Here is a 16,393-nt window from a genome sequence, read left to right on the forward strand (position 1 = left end):
ATGTCATAAATCGCCTAAATACGGAACCCTTCATGGGCGAGTCCGACTCGCACTTGGCCGCTTTTTGTGTTTTTATTGGTACCTAATACAGGAAAAATGTTTTCAAGTGCCAGATGGACCATCGCACACTGTTAACTGACAGTTCGTAAACCTTATTACAAAAGGCATAAGGTCCACCGATGGACAGTAAAGAGTGTTGCTTTTTGTACCTATACAAACGTATTAAAACATTTTTATACAATAGTTTCAAAAACGAGTGTCATTCCTCTAAGGCACAGATTTATAAGCTACTTCTATTATACATCCTAACGACATATCGTACTCAAACTCCTTCGATTTGTAATAGTTTAAAAATTGCGACTGCGACTTCGACATCCATATGGGCCCTTAAGCGTATCCATAATGGCACCAGCATCGAACGGAGATAAAAATAATGGCCGATATAAACGTCGGCATCCCATCCAATCATTTATGGTCTTATAATGTATCACGTATCGGTATGACAGACAATATTGTAACAAGACTGAAGATTAAGGTCCTGATTTTATAACTTTATTAGAAGATCATTAGGGTATCCTGTCATCAGGAGCTACTATTGGGTTAGAGTTGGAAAATAAACTGTAGCAACGTTAAAATAAGAAAAAAAATCTTGTAACTAAAGTAGGAAAAAGTAAGTAGACTAGACAAAAGAGGCGTAAGGGGTATATAATAACGACGAAACGTGCCGAGAAAAGATATGCACTGCCTTTTGCCCTTTGTCTCGTCTTGGCGGGGGCACGGCCGTGCCCCCAGATACACGTCACACACTCAATCGTTCCATTTTGCAAATGCTTAAGTACAATGACAACCTTTTATTTAAATACTAAAAGTATCCGTATACCAGTGGCGGCGCGTCCATAAAAGCCGATTCCCACCGGCTTGCCTGATTTTGGACGTTTGAGCAGAGTTGTAAATGAAATATGTAAGCCAAATTAGCCCTTGCCTATGGATATGTTTGACGCGCCGCCACTGCCGTATACAGAGTAATAAAGTCAAAGAGGTCAAAGTAATTTAGTATAGTTCCGAAATATGTTCTTCAATCTTTGGTTCCACAAACTGTACAGCCAATTTGAGGTTCATAGCCAAATATCAAATATCAAATAATTTCCGCTTTTAAAGAAATACCCTATAAAGTAACGTCTTAGTACTCGACAAGCTAATCACCACTTGTTGTCACCTCTATTACTCATGAGGAGTAATGAGGCTGACGTAAGTTTAAAAATGACAGGATTTGAGGATTAAAAATGATAGAGCGTGACGAGCACTCGTATATGTAGATTATTCCTCTAAATAGAAAAAAACCTATGTGCTTCACTAATATTTATATCTTATCAGTTCTAGTTCTGATGATTATAATCGGTAATTAATGATTATGGTCAAAATTGGATTAAATTCTAATCTCCCAATCCCATTGGCAGTTGGCATATCAGCCATTGAGCCGGAATACTGATGATAGCTTTCAATTAATGCCGGGCGTAGTCTAGATGCTTCTCGCATCTATTAGCCTAGCTGAAATTCCTGCTGGTCTACCGCGAAAATCACAATTTCGTTATCTGCCTCTCTATTCTTGCATATTTGAGCGAAAACTAGGTAATCATTTTATTACGCGGACTGTTGACGCGTAACAAAAAATCCTAAATTCCAACAGCCCCAACGAAAACCAACGTACGCTTTTATAAATTTTGTGTATTCGCCAAAAACTCGGGAGTTTTAGTGGCGCCGGAAAATCTTGCCAAGGAGAGAATTAACGTAGAATTATGATATTTACGTAGTCAGCTCGCAACTGCCAGCATGACTGCCTGATAAACGAACATAATCTGGTGAAAATGGTCAATATGCCTATCAAGCCATTGCCACGACGGCTTTTGCCAAAAATATTGAATGGTATTAGCGTTTTTAGTATTTTGAGGAGTGATAGTTTAGAACTATAAAAAGTTAGGCGATCAGGTGGTGACGGAAATGAACTTATAACATAGAACATAGGTAATGGTTTACATAATATTACTAAAAGCTTACTCTTTACACTTATGTCTCGATACTTCACGCCATTTTAAGCGATATAACTCATATAACTATGTGTAAACATGAACTGTTGACAAGCGATGTGTTATATCTCTTTTTTAAATTACTCTCAAGTATCGATTTTAAAGGAAACAAGAAGACGTTGAGAGTTCAATCCGAAGCGAACATAATTAAAATAGAGAACGTATCGTCGCAGTAAAAAAGGAAATAGTATTTGAACTCTATACTTACGGTAAAAAATACGACAGCTAAAAAAACATATTGTGGCTTTTTTAAATGTTTTATTGAAACTTAGAAAGGGATGATCGTACCAAAGCTCAACTTTTTCCCACTCTTACTCAAAACTGATATATGATAGATACCTATAGAACGTTATCGTTCGGCTCTCTAGGGTGTTCAAATTTGGGTCTCAATAAGTGTCAAGAGCACGGCTTAAAGAACCGCCGCGGTCGGAAAGAGATAACCGCCCGCTGTTTTTTTTAAATGTCTGAATTATTTCCACGAAAAAAGCTCGAGAGCATATATCACTGACTTCTTCTTCTCTCACTTGTGTTAGTAGGTATACCACTGGTCAACTGCCAGTGTCATTGATTGTCGAAACAAAATACTGGTTATACTAATCCTACTGTCTTATTGAATGGGAATCCTATCGACGTAAAGCCGTTTTGCTTGGTCATTCCGTGACAATTCTGCAGTTTAGACGCCCGCTTGCATCGCTGTTAAATCGATATTACTCGAGTTGACACTTCCATTACCGGCCCGCCACTGGTATACTTCTGGTGGAATAGACGCTTTTCTGCTCTATCAGCACAAAAGTTATTATAATAAGGAAGAGCTCATTTTGCTGCGGCTAGGTAATACTTACTGAGATTCTTGGATTAAGTCTGTCTCATTGCGTTTCTCCATATAAACACATTTATTGCCAAAAAGATAGTTAAGTGAAGCAGTTTACGCGATTTTACTCACACGATTTTTTGAGTTTTGTTATATGTTTATGATTGTCAGCCAAAAGGCGTTTAATGCTGGATAAAAGTCCGTAGGATCTTCACAACAACGAGTAGTGCGCTGTCCTGTTTAACTACTTATCAGATCTCTGCGATCTTGACCGGAACGTTTGTCATAAACTATAACGTTACCTACATCAAAACATCTAACAACTAAATTATATATGATATTAAACACTTAATTAAATTAAATTACCTACATATCAATATCACAATAAAGCTGTCAACGAGCTATAAATTCGTTATACCAACGTAGTTAAAATTTGAAGTGTCGTAACCATCATCGAAAAATCTGTCGCTTAAGACATTTCAAATCATAACGGTCCATATATTCTATCTGAGGACAAGCAAGTCCAATGTCAGACATCGGCAGACTGCACTCGAAATAGCGTGGACTTGATCCGATCTGACCTATTTACGGTGCAGGTGACGCCTTATTCGGTAACTTATATTTAGGGTTCTATATTAAACTCGTAAAATATGGTATTCATACTTGCCAGGAAATATTACTTTACGTAGATGTTAGTTTTATGAGATAGGCACTTAAGGTTCGAGTGCGGATCGCACCGATTTTTGATTTTTGACGCAGACAGAAATACCATAGAATATGTGACTTTAGGAAAAAAAGTAGTTTATAAACTTCAAATTGTATTTAAAGCGACACCGTTTTATTGACAGGAAAGTGAGTATTATGGCATGTTTTTTTCTTCAAGCGAGCTCATATTTCAGTAATTTAACGGTAATTTACTGAAGGCAATTCATCGATTGGCTTCATATTAATGATCTACAGTAAAACCCGCTTAATACGATCACGTTTAATACGATTTCCCGCATAATACGCCATTTCACGCCGGTCCCTGCAACTTTGGGCCTGTTTTCATACAAATTTTCACGGTTAATACGCCATCTAAAATGTATATATTACTTACCGGTCCCGTTATGCACCATCTGCACGTTTGTTTTTTGACATAACCGTCGTATTGTTATGCAATATGCCGTTAGCCAACATTTCAATGTGTTTATTACCTACCTTAGATTTTTTGTTTTGTCTAATATCTTTTGTCGGGTCCTTATCGGCGTGAGAATTTGATGTCATCTCCTTGACCATTATGGACCACGGAGTGCAATCTATCGCTCCCAGATTTATCTGCAGGCAGTTACTGCACGACTTTCTAGTTGAGCCTATCGTTAGGGTTCCTAGATGATTTAACTGCGTGTTAACTTGTACCTTACCTACACTTCGATTTAATCTGTCAGCTCCCAGCGGCTCATATTTGAGCCAGAACGCTTATGGGTGACGTCATATCGTGGGAAACGACAGGTTAATTCGCTCATTATAACCGTTAAATATTATAGTTTTTTTTGTTCACGTTTAATACGATTTCCCGTTTAAGACGCTTTTTTGCTAGGTCCCCTCAGAATCGTCTTAAGCGGGTTCTACTGTATTATCATAATCGAATTTGTTAATTACTTGATGCCCAATAACCAAAAGTTATTTTTCAAAGAGCAGGTGCATGTTAATTTATATACCGTCGGGTGACAAGTAAAAGTCACTAAGTACTATCAAAAAATTAAAGTAACAATGCATTTTATTACACTAGTAACACGGTTTATTGTCCAATAATTTCAATGATGTTCGTTAGTGACTTTTACTTGTCACCCGACGATACCTATTCGTAAATAAATTTATACAATATCTCTAACTATAACTAAGCCACCGATAGTAGGTTGGTTACTCTATTCCAAATGATAGAAACCTTTTTCCCAATTAAACAAACCGATCCGGTGCTTATTTTTTTATCGTCCGACCGCAAGGTAATCCCACCCTTAGTCAATTTATTTTAGCCACTTTGGAAACAAGGAGAAAGAATTCAATATTGAGTTTATTATTCTCACAACAGTAGGTATGTGGAGCGCGCGACGAGTTCGGATAAAATCTCCATATTCTATTCGATTTAGGGAAGGTCGAGCATCCGATTCGATTTTATGTTTGAGTTAGAGTAAATATCCAATTACTTAAGGCAAGTTCAGTTCAAACGAACAATCTCTCACTTGATAAGTGTCGTAAGGATAGCAATAAAATAGGGCTTTAGTAGCAATCAGGCCGAGTGATAGCATTAAGGGCTGTATTTTTGTAAATTATTTTCCTTTGAAGCATTTGTCTTGCTTTAGCGCGAGAGCTATTGAAAGACGTAAGCTTGTAGATATATTAGTTTTAATTGCAGCTTTAAATGTTATTTCTCAAAGTTGCTTAGCAATTTAAACAGTTAGCGGGTCGGGAGGGTCGAACTAACCTATTACGGCGTTAAATGAAAGTTCTTTCACATAAGTAAGAAGTTACTAAAAGGCCGCCCATATTATGACTTCAAAGCTGGCAATATGAAAGGCCGGCACTTCCCATATTCCACGCTATACCATTACGCCGCTCGTTATTTTTGTATTGCCGCTTACTGCTTAGGGCACTTTAGGAGGTTTCTATGGTACGTGACTTTTCTTTAGTTCCTCGTAGATTGACTTTTAATCTAAACTTCCTCAGTGTACAGAAGAAATCCGTTCTACCCGCGCTTCGCTGATCGATGTGTATCGACTAGATTCACTAGATTGTTGTGTTTATAAGGAGAGTGCGCGAGTGTCAACTCAGCTCTAAACATAGTTAAGTAATCTAGTCGTTGATGGGCAACGCCTGTATATGTTAACAAACCTTTAATATTTTACCACAAACAGTATCCTATTTGTATAGTGGGGAAACCAATCAAGTTAGCTTAATTACATAATGTTACCTCAGCATTACCTAATAAAAACACTCAACGTGACCCAAAATAAACGGTTTTGTACTCACTCACATAATTTCCCCATCAAAACGAAATCGGAAAACTATCAGGAAGCAGGGTTCACAATCAGCGTAATGAGGCACAACGTGTAACGAGATTAGCTAACAGTGTGGGAGCAGTCCACTAATATCCGCGTTTGTGCCTCTTAATGTTCTCTCTAGAGACCAAAGGCAATAACGATGCTCAAAATCCTTACTCTTTTACTCCAATTTCCTGAGCTTGTGGGTAATGTGGGGCCGACCGCAAAAACCCCGCTGACACAGAGTGATGCTTGGGTCGGAAACAAATTGTACTTTCAACTGTTGGAACACTGTCATGAAACATTACCTCGTTTTTAAACGTTTCTTCACTCTTTTTAATAATGTTGTTACAAAAGAAATGTTTTCAACACACTCTTATAGCGTTTATCGGAATATTGAGGTCTTATGAATTATATATTTATAAATGTTTCAACTAGGTATAACTATTTTTAGAATTGCCTATTACTTTTCTTAACCACACTTAGGCATACTTTAAACATTTAATCGATTGTACTTATTTGTCAATCCAAATTTATTCTATTTTTTATACCAATATCACCTTATCTAGCCAATCAACATAGCCGGACCTGATGTTCAAAACCAACACCTACAATAATAATAGCAATTGAGGCTACAGTATAATTAGAATAGTCCAAAACAGCCCTCCACTAACTCGTGCCTCTAAAGGTTTGCGGTTACAGAAGCAATCTGTCGCAAGGTCGCGCTCTGTGGTCGCATCGGACCCATCACTTCTAACCGAAGCCTTGCGTTGTCACTTCAGTACCCTGGAAGCTATTTCAATAAACTACATCACTTCAGTACCCTGGAAGCTATTTCAATAAACTACATAGCCAAGTCATGACGGTTAATTCACCGCTAAAACTTGAGACATTACCAATACCATTCAAGGTTTAATCGTTAACGTATTTTACAGTACTGGTGCTTCATTATTTCGTGTCCCTTCGGTCGTGTTTTAAAATTCGCCTCTCGTTGCGAATTTCCTATCTTTCACACTTGTATCGTAATAACTATTACGAGTTCGGATTCTATAGTTGTCACCTAATTTGAGTGTCAATTTAACTTACATGGTGTTCATGTTTAGTTTCTAAAATTAAATGAGTATTTTAGGAACATTTTGTAACCGGCTGCATATGTTGTTTCAATGTTTAATAAAGTGTACATAGCGAGGAGCCGAGGCAATATTCGTTAGTGAAATACCACAGTAGCATTGAAAAGTATTGATTTTTCAATATCAACATGCGTCACCCCGACTGCGGCGTGTCACTGACTGGTACCGAAATATCATTCCTCGTGTCGTGTCACGTAACGGTATAAAATCCAAGTTCATTTCTTTTTTATTATCATTTCATCTATCATGAAATTGGCTGTCACAAAAATCGACTAACGTTATAGAGATCCGAATGATAATTTAACCCCTTATACGATTCCGAAGGATACGATTCCACTAATTAATTATATGTACAGTCAGCAATACTATTCGCTTAGCAGCTTTGCATACAAACTTCTTTGCAGGGGGGGTACCTTTTCTCTGCAGCTGACTGTACATGTAGTAAATGTACTAGTAGTCTGTCTAAGCTACTTTATGGTAAAGTAATAAAACAACAACGTCAAATAACAGAAAAAGTAATTTTACCCGATCATTAATGATGAGGTTTTTTTTTAATTGTTCTATTTACCTATGTGATATTCTTTATTCCCTCAAATCTTCCTCCCTTCCTTTTATTTCTCAAATCAGATGGTAACAGGCATTTTTATTTTTACTGATTATTAAGGATTATGAGATGTAATTAAATTCAAGCATTCGACTCCGTAATTGATACGACGGCCCTCTTTAAATCACGACAATTATTTCAGACAGACTAATAAGACAACCTACTTTCAGCAGCAACATTTTAGCTGACAGCGGCATTTGTTTTACTTTTTTTTCAAAATCTGGTAACAATTGGCTCAGCAGATGCCGGGAATGTGAAACACAATGTCTAACAACCCTTTTATTATTGAGCTTTGATCCTTTTTTGTAATGGTCAGTTTGTTCCTGTTGGTCGATCTTTGAATAAAATATAGTACATGGCGGTGAAAAAAGTAAGTTTAGTTTCTGAATAGATTAGCATAATCTTTGTACCTGCTGTTTGTTAAAAATTATAAATACTTATACTCGTATTACAATTGCGTCGTCATATAAAAAACTGCATCAGTTAAAGAAAAATCGTTCTCGATACAAATCTTTTTTACATGCTTTGATGGCGATTTAAAATCGATTGCATACATTCTTGGAAGTTTGTTTGATAAGTATTATGCGGTCATATCAAATTGTATTATCCTTAATAAATCGAATGTTTTCTCAATACTTGTAAAATTGCAAAATACGCAGAGTTGTTATTATGGGTAACTTTCGACTAGACGCAGCGGGGCATGCAACAGCCAGTAAATGGTAGCCGAACCCCATATTGTGTGGTAGGGCACGAAAAATGTTTCAAATATTTCCGTAAAACATTTTATATTTCGAACAGAGTTCACTCACTGTTCAATATAGAGCGATGAAGCGAATAAAATTAAGTTCGGTTGTTTCGTTATGAAAAAAATGTTGTGAGCCAATTTAAATTCTGAACCACTTTATAAGTAGACCTTGTCAGCTTGTCATGTTGATAAAAATATGAGAGTCTTCATGTTTGTTGTGTCATTTGTAAGCGAGGTAGAAAATGGCTTATAATTTAAGTTGGTTGATTGTATTTGTACAGTTTTATACTCGATACCTATACTTACTTTCAAAGACATTATTGAGGACTAGCATGCTCTAGGTCACTACCTACTTGAAAACTATTATCGAATAACTCTATCTAATTGTAATAGGGTCTGCACAACACAGTAAAAGTGAAATACTCGTACGCTCTCTAAGGACCTTTAGGCGGCGTACTTAAATCAATTTGGTCGGGTCTCAGAGATCGCGATACATCTACTTTGGGCGGAATGTTCTATTATTCCGTGCCTAAGGGCCGGCCTGTAATGTTTTCTATGGCCTTCGATATGCTGGGAAATGTGCTGCTAAAATGTTTCCAAAATTGATAAGGCCTTGAATAGGCTCTTGAATTACATAGAACGAATGGCGTGGGCGTGAGCAAAAAATTGCTTTCAGTATTTTCAAAGCTCCGTCAAATACTACCTTGATTTTGGGCTATTTTTTCAGGGAATTGCGTCGTCACTGTTTTGATATCGTTGGTAATGGAAAAAAATAATCGAGTGTGAAATTGATAAAAAGATTGAAGCGTGACTTTGACTAGATTGAATTAATTTACACGAATTTGTCGATTTGAGTTTTAAATGCAAACTCTTTAGTATATAGGGTAACATAGATAGTTTAAACTTTAAACCTAACGTTAAAAAATGTTCAACAAAGAAAGTAAATGATCGTTAGAAGTAACCGAAGAGCGATCTCTTCCAGGTAACATTTGGGTATGTATTTAGTTCCTTCAGCAGCAAAACTATCAGACTTAATCTAACTTTTGACACTGACAGATCAGATCGATAACTGATCCAGATCGAAGTCGTGGCTTGTTATTAAAATCAGAATACGCCTGTATACGTGGTATGTAAATACCTAGGTTTAATTAAATAAACCGCTTTATATTCGGAAACAGGAAATTGGTAGGTAAATAGAATATTTGAAAACATTTGGTTTATATTTATGAAATTAGAGGATTCTTCCTTCCTTATTATACCGTCGATGCGTACTGGGGGCCGATTTTTGAATCTCGACCATTCGATTTCGTCACTCGAAAATTAGTGAAAAACGATGAAATGCTATTTTTGAAATTCTACTGATAGAATTTGAGAATCGAGTGGTATTGACCACTCGTATTCAATTCTATCAGTAGAAAGTAGGAATCCATAATTTTAGTCACATATTTGTATTATATGCCGCCAATAAAAAAGTATCTTAAAGGAATTAATTTATTAGATTTTATGTGTTTATTAGATTAGCTAGTTTTTGATTGAAATATAAATATTTTTTAAGTCCTTACCATCGAAAGTCAATCACTACACGGTCGAATGGTGACTTTCAAAAATAGGTATTATTAGGATCATGCGAAAAAAATCGTGACAAATTTTCGTACACGAGTATTTTCGACCACTCGCTTTTAAATTCGAACGTTCGAAATTCAAAAATCGGCCCCCAGGTCTTTTTGTTTGCATTCATAATTCTGAGAATAAGATTAATAAATAGACGACGACCCGGATCACGCAATAAGTACGTAAATAAATATCGCTTCCAAATAGCGGGGGTATTTAAATTAACTCAATAAGAAAAACAATCTTGCTCAAATTAAGATCAAAGAGCAGTCTTATGATTGTAAAGAGATATCAAAGGAATCACTGGATCACGGAATATTCAAAGAAAAACAGTATTGAAACTTCTCGAAGTTTGCGAATATCTTCAGTTCGATTGACTTGGTAGGCATTATCATTGCTATAAATATATAGACAATCGGCGCGATTCGGGAAATGAATTAGACATTCACTAGATATGAAATAGTAACGATATGTGACGTTCCACGGCAAAAGGTACCCTATGGCGGTTGGCGCTTACGCTATTATTAACGCCGCTCCAATATTATTGCGGCATTAAGGTACCTTTTGCTGGGGAACGTCACATATCGTTACTATTTCATATCTAATGAATGTCCAATTCATTTCCCGAATCGCGCCGAATGTCTTAAGTATGTTTCTGAAGTTGCCAGTACATATGTAGGACTTCATTCGTTAGAAAATCTATGAATAAAGTTGTTCGATTTAGATTATATTTTGAATAGTTTGTTACAATATAAACCGCGGTAGTAGAGTTCACTTTTACTCATAAAGTTACTTTATTCATCTTTACCTTTTACCGCGTGACCTTCAGAATACATTTTTAGAAGTTTACCTTTAGAATTATTTGTTTACATTTGAACTTAATAGCTGTCAATAGAGTGTAACGGCCATATATGTGTCGGCGGCAGATCGTAAAATCGGGCATATCGAGGAGGAATATCGCCCTTTAAGCTTTGCACGATATGGCTGATGGTCGCTAGTCAGATCATGAAATGCCGGCGTATCATGATCTGCCTAGGAATATCACCTTTTGAGGTTTGCACGATATGGTTGGTGGTCGCTAGGCAGATCATGAAATGCCGGCGTTTCATTATATGCCTAGAAATACGAGTATCACACCCTCCTTTTTAGGGTTCCGTACCCAAAGGGTAAAAACGGGACCCTATTACTAAGACTCCGCTGTCCGTCCGTCCGTCCGTCACCAGGCTGTATCTCACGAACCGTGATAGCTAGACAGTTGAAATTTTCACAGATGATGTATTTCTGTTGCCCCTATAACAACAAATACTAAAAACAGAATAAAATAAAGATTTAAGTGGGGCCGCCATACAACAAACGTGATTTTTGACCGAAGTTAAGCAACGTCGGGCGGGGTCAGTACTTGGATGGGTGACCGTTTTTTTTGCTTGTTTTGCTCTATTTTTTGTTGATGGTGCGGAACCCTCCGTGCGCGAGTCCGACTCGCACTTGGCCGGTTTTTTTTTGATGTGCCTAAACGTCGCCAGGCAAATCGTCAAACGTTGATGTTTGAACGATATGGCTGGTAGTCGCTAGTCAGATCATGAAATGGCGGCGTTTCATGATATGCCTAGGAATATCTCGATATGCCAGAGTTTACGATCTGCCGCCGACATATGGAACAACATGCGGTAAAGGGATAAGTTAATCAGAAGTTGCACTACTGCAGTTTTCCGCTGTTTCCACTGTCGCTATTTACTCGCGCAAACGGGGCCCCTCATACAGATAAAGCCCTCTTTATTGTCTACTGTAATTGAAAGGTCGGTGTATATCCCGCCTAGCTTTTAAATGAGTCTCAGCTGGGCGCTTATACCGGGGAATTACTTTTTTCAATGCCTTATAATTTTACCAATCATTGACTTTTCGATTCGTTTCGTCTTTGTTTTTTACTTCGAAGATACAAGCTCAATACTTGAGCCTAATTGTAGTATTATAATTTCTGTTAGAGTTTTCAGCAAAATTTTATAAGTATGTAATTTTCTTTAATAACGTAACGATAACATCAGTATTCAAAGGTAGTTATAGAGACATAATTGCTTTTATAAGTAATGTTTTTTTTAAGTAACGTACTTAGTGTTCTACCGCTGTGTAATTTGCCTATACTTCTGCTACCAAAAACCCACTTTCATGCAGGCTTATTTTTCATAAGAACTTAGAAGCTTGTGATCGAAAATTAAAATAAGGACTCGTCAATATTTGCATATTTCGCCTGCAATGTATTTTCGAAAATCATAAATGTACCGTAAAATGGGGTGAGTAGGGTCAAAACTGAAATTCAAACCTCGATAACATTTTATTTTTATATATGAAAACTGAATGGTGTAGGTATATAATAAGTGTTCCGGACGTTTGTATTTTATTTTGGGTAGTCCCATTTCATAACTTTGACGATAAAGAGGAAAACCCACCTAACCCCGTAGTGCCTCGTATTTGGGGTGAGACGGGTTTTCATACAAAGGTGATTTTGGAAGATTGTTGGATCGATTTTTTTTTCTTATGCGTATTACTATAGCTCCATTTTAAATTGGAATGCATTATTTTTGTAGCAGTAGCCTTAAAATCCCTTCTCACCCCCCTCTCAAACCTTCTCTCCCCATTCATAGTCCACCTCTCCCCGCGAAACCTACTCACCCCGTTTTACGGTAATGCTTAGGAATTGAGAAATAGAAAATCTTAAACGTGATGTTTAGGAATTGACAAACAATGTCGTCTCCGATATTTTTTTTTTCCTGAACTCCAGAGTGATCACTGTGAATGAGAGAACTTGTAAGACTGGACTAATGACATAACTTTTGATTGATATGTCGCCGACTCTGAGAACTTGTGGCCGAGGATAATTAAGAAAAATGTGTTCTGTCTGCTTTCTTACTGTTTCAAAGATAATTTTTAAGTTTAAGAGGTATTGGAACAGCGGATTTTAAGAGAAAATGGAGTATAGGAAATTCAAAACTTTATAGACCAGTTTAGGGCAGTCGTTTTATTATTTTTTACATTCGGTGAACAATTCTTTTCAGAATATCCGTTGCTTTCTAAAACAAAAGGCGAAATTTCAGAGCTGACCAATTTCATTGTGAAAGCAAAGGACCCTAACTCGTGGTTTAATAACTCGAGAAAATATAGGTATGACATGCGTGTCGTGCCGCAACCTTGCGAGTTCACAGGATCAATATTAGGTCAAGTTCATAAAGCGTGGGGCTTATTGTGGCTCACCCGGAACTTGCATGCTTTAGTGCTATTTTAATATTAAATGAGAACTACGGTCAAGGAAATTAGGTTTATGCCGCACTTCGCACCATGACACTGGCAATTATATGAGACCCCAAGGGATTTCATATTGTCACTGTGACAAGGTACGAAGTTGCACAGAAATCATATTCCTTGACTGTACCCACATCCGTTGAAACTGTATTTAGTCACTGTACCACAGGCTTCTTATTATATAATCATGTAACACAACATAACGTTCGTCAATAATCGACACCTATTCACAAATGTGATGCTGGTTTTTTACGATTTTTTTTCATCATCTACGAAACTGTATACTTATATGTTTTTGTTGACTCGTAGAAAAAGTATCGTATACAATAGTGATTTATTCAAACTTTTCAATCTCGGATATCACTTAGGCAACTCAGCAAGCTTCGTTGCCTAATCACGGTACTCGACTGAAAATTAAGCTCTCCATTATATCACGGTTGTATAAAATACTATTATATCTTCTAAACTTGGAAATAATAGAGGCAGACTGCGTAACATAACGGTGTAACGCAACACACCATGTGAATAAAAAAAAATGTTTTTGTTACAGCAAGTGACCTCGAGTCGATACGAGCGCTGTTCAATGAGAAGGAGAAGGAGCTATCTGTGGCCGTGGCGAAGGTGGAGGAGCTGACGCGGCAGCTCGAGGAGCTGCGCCGGGGCCGGGCGCAGCCGGCGCCGCCGTCGGCGCACGAGCTGGACAAGCTGCGGCGGGAGCTCATGGTCAGTACATTAGCTTTACGGTGACGTTCGGGTGTCAACGGATGTCAAGTGACCTCGAGTCGATCCGAGCTCTGTTCAGTGAGAAGGAGAAGGAGCTATCTGTGGCCGTGGCGAAGGTGGAGGAGCTGACGCGGCAGCTCGAGGAGCTGCGCCGGGGCCGGGCGCAGCCGGCGCCGCCGTCGGCGCACGAGCTGGACAAGCTGCGGCGGGAGCTCATGGTCAGTACATTAGCTTTACGGTGACGTTCGGGTGTCAACGGATGTCAAGTGACCTCGAGTCGATACCAGCTCTGTTCAATGAGAAGGAGAAGGAGCTATCTGTGGCCGTGGCGAAGGTGGAGGAGCTGACGCGGCAGCTCGAGGAGCTGCGCCGGGGCCGGGCGCAGCCGGCGCCGCCGTCGGCGCACGAGCTGGACAAGCTGCGGCGGGAGCTCATGGTCAGTACATTAGCTTTACGGTAACGTGCGGGAGTCAACGGATGTCAAGTGACCTCGAGTCGATACCAGCTCTGTTCAATGAGAAGGAGAAGGAGCTATCTGTGGCCGTGGCGAAGGTGGAGGAGCTGCGCCGGGGCCGGGCGCAGCCGGCGCCGCCGTCGGCGCACGAGCTGGACAAGCTGCGGCGGGAGCTCATGGTGAGTACATTAGCTGTACGGTGACGTTCGGGTGTCAACGGATGTCAAGTGGTCTCGAGTCGATACGAGCTCTGTTCAATGAGAAGGAGAAGGAGCTATCTGTGGCCGTGGCGAAGGTGGAGGAGCTGACGCGGCAGCTCGAGGAGCTGCGCCGGGGCCGGGCGCAGCCGGCGCCGCCGTCGGCACACGAGCTGGACAAGCTGCGGCGGGAGCTCATGGTGAGTACATTAGCTGTACGGTGACGTTCGGGTGTCAACGGATGTCAAGTGACCTCGAGTCGATACGAGGTCTGTTCAATGAGAAGGAGAAGGAGCTATCTGTGGCCGTGGCGAAGGTGGAGGAGTTGACGCGGCAGCTCGAGGAGCTGCGCCGGGTCCGGGCGCAGCCGGCGCCGCCGTCGGCGCACGAGCTGGACAAGCTGCGGCGGGAGCTCATGGAGTACATTTAGCTTTAGAATAGAATATAATAAAACAGTTATTTATTCGTAAACACACAGACGATACACACAATTACACATAAAGAACATAGTGAAAATAAAGTGTCACGAAATGGCCCTCAGCATGTTGCTGGCGACTTCCAGCGCTGATCTTCCGATGAGACCATCAAGTGAGAGATAATCACGGAAGATAACAGACAAAAATAAAGAAACATAAAGGAAAGAAACAAAACGCAGTTTACACAAACAGATGCAAAAAAAAATTGAGATACAACATGACGACATAAGTTACACTGAGTTAAATAAACCGACCGAACATGTATGGGTCTGGTCGGATCATACCGTGGCGCGACATTACGGTGACGTTCGGGTGTCAACGGATGTCGAGCAATTCGCGGATACATATACATCCAATGTGAAGACGCAGGACACGCTGTGTGAAGAGCAGAAGTAGAATTTTTCCTGGCATAAAACAAGTCCTGAGCAAAATTTAACATTGATGAATCTTGTTATAGATACTACGACCTGGGCTACAACCGCGAAAATCGAAGTTCGCAAATTGCGGGCATTTTTCTCTTTCACTCTAATTACGCCTTCACTGGAGTAAAAGAGAAAGATCCCCGCAATTTGCGAATTTCGGTTTTCGCGGTAGCCCCACTGAATAATATACAGTGGTCTGTGGTAGTATCATATCCCAATTTAGCCAATTTCCTAGTGTAATAATCGCTTCCGTGGTCACTGAGGTTACCCCTGAATTAACATAACCACAACAAATATATACCACAGTACAAACCTATTGGCTCAATTTCAAATAGTAGATTTTGCGTATCGTAGATCATATGATACCATTCAATATATTCTTAATATTTGAACTTAAAACTTCATTTCGGTACCTGTAAAGCTACGCTACCCCGCGTATTTGTACAAGTACAAATTCAATTCGAACTCTTATAGAAAAAAAGGAAGATCCAAATTCAAAACAAAAAAATGGTCTGGGTCTTACGAGGATAAAAGGCAAAAGATATCGAAGAAAGATAACCACACTTTATCCCACTCAACTCCAACAAACCATCGGAATCAATAGCTCAAAACCAGAAAAACATTGACTTTGATCAGCCTCGGACAGGAGAGGTATAAACAGGCACTTAAGCCCAGCGGAGTGGGCAGCCCCTCGGGCCCTCGTCAAACTGATCCCTTGTCAGTGTCCGAACTCGACCGACAACTAGTCGTGATTGTTAATAGAACATGCAGATTGTGAGCGATTAATGATTACCGGACAAATGTTTACGGAAGTTGTGATAG

The 16,393-nt window shown here is 39.2% G+C and overlaps 1 protein-coding gene across 1 annotated transcript in view; it reads left to right on the top strand.

Annotated features, from left to right (window-relative positions):
- LOC134653487 (apoptosis-stimulating of p53 protein 2) overlaps positions 1-16,393 on the top strand; it is a 93,157-nt gene that overhangs the window by 51,466 nt on the left and 25,298 nt on the right. Inside the window, exon 4 of the mRNA XM_063508857.1 lies at positions 13,850-14,022. Coding sequence (XP_063364927.1) covers positions 13,850-14,022 — 173 coding nt within the window. The remainder of the gene's footprint in view (positions 1-13,849; positions 14,023-16,393) is intronic.

The sequence above is a fragment of the Cydia amplana genome, chromosome 13, assembly GCF_948474715.1.
Source record: "Cydia amplana chromosome 13, ilCydAmpl1.1, whole genome shotgun sequence".
NCBI classification, from domain to species: Eukaryota; Metazoa; Arthropoda; class Insecta; order Lepidoptera; family Tortricidae; genus Cydia; species Cydia amplana.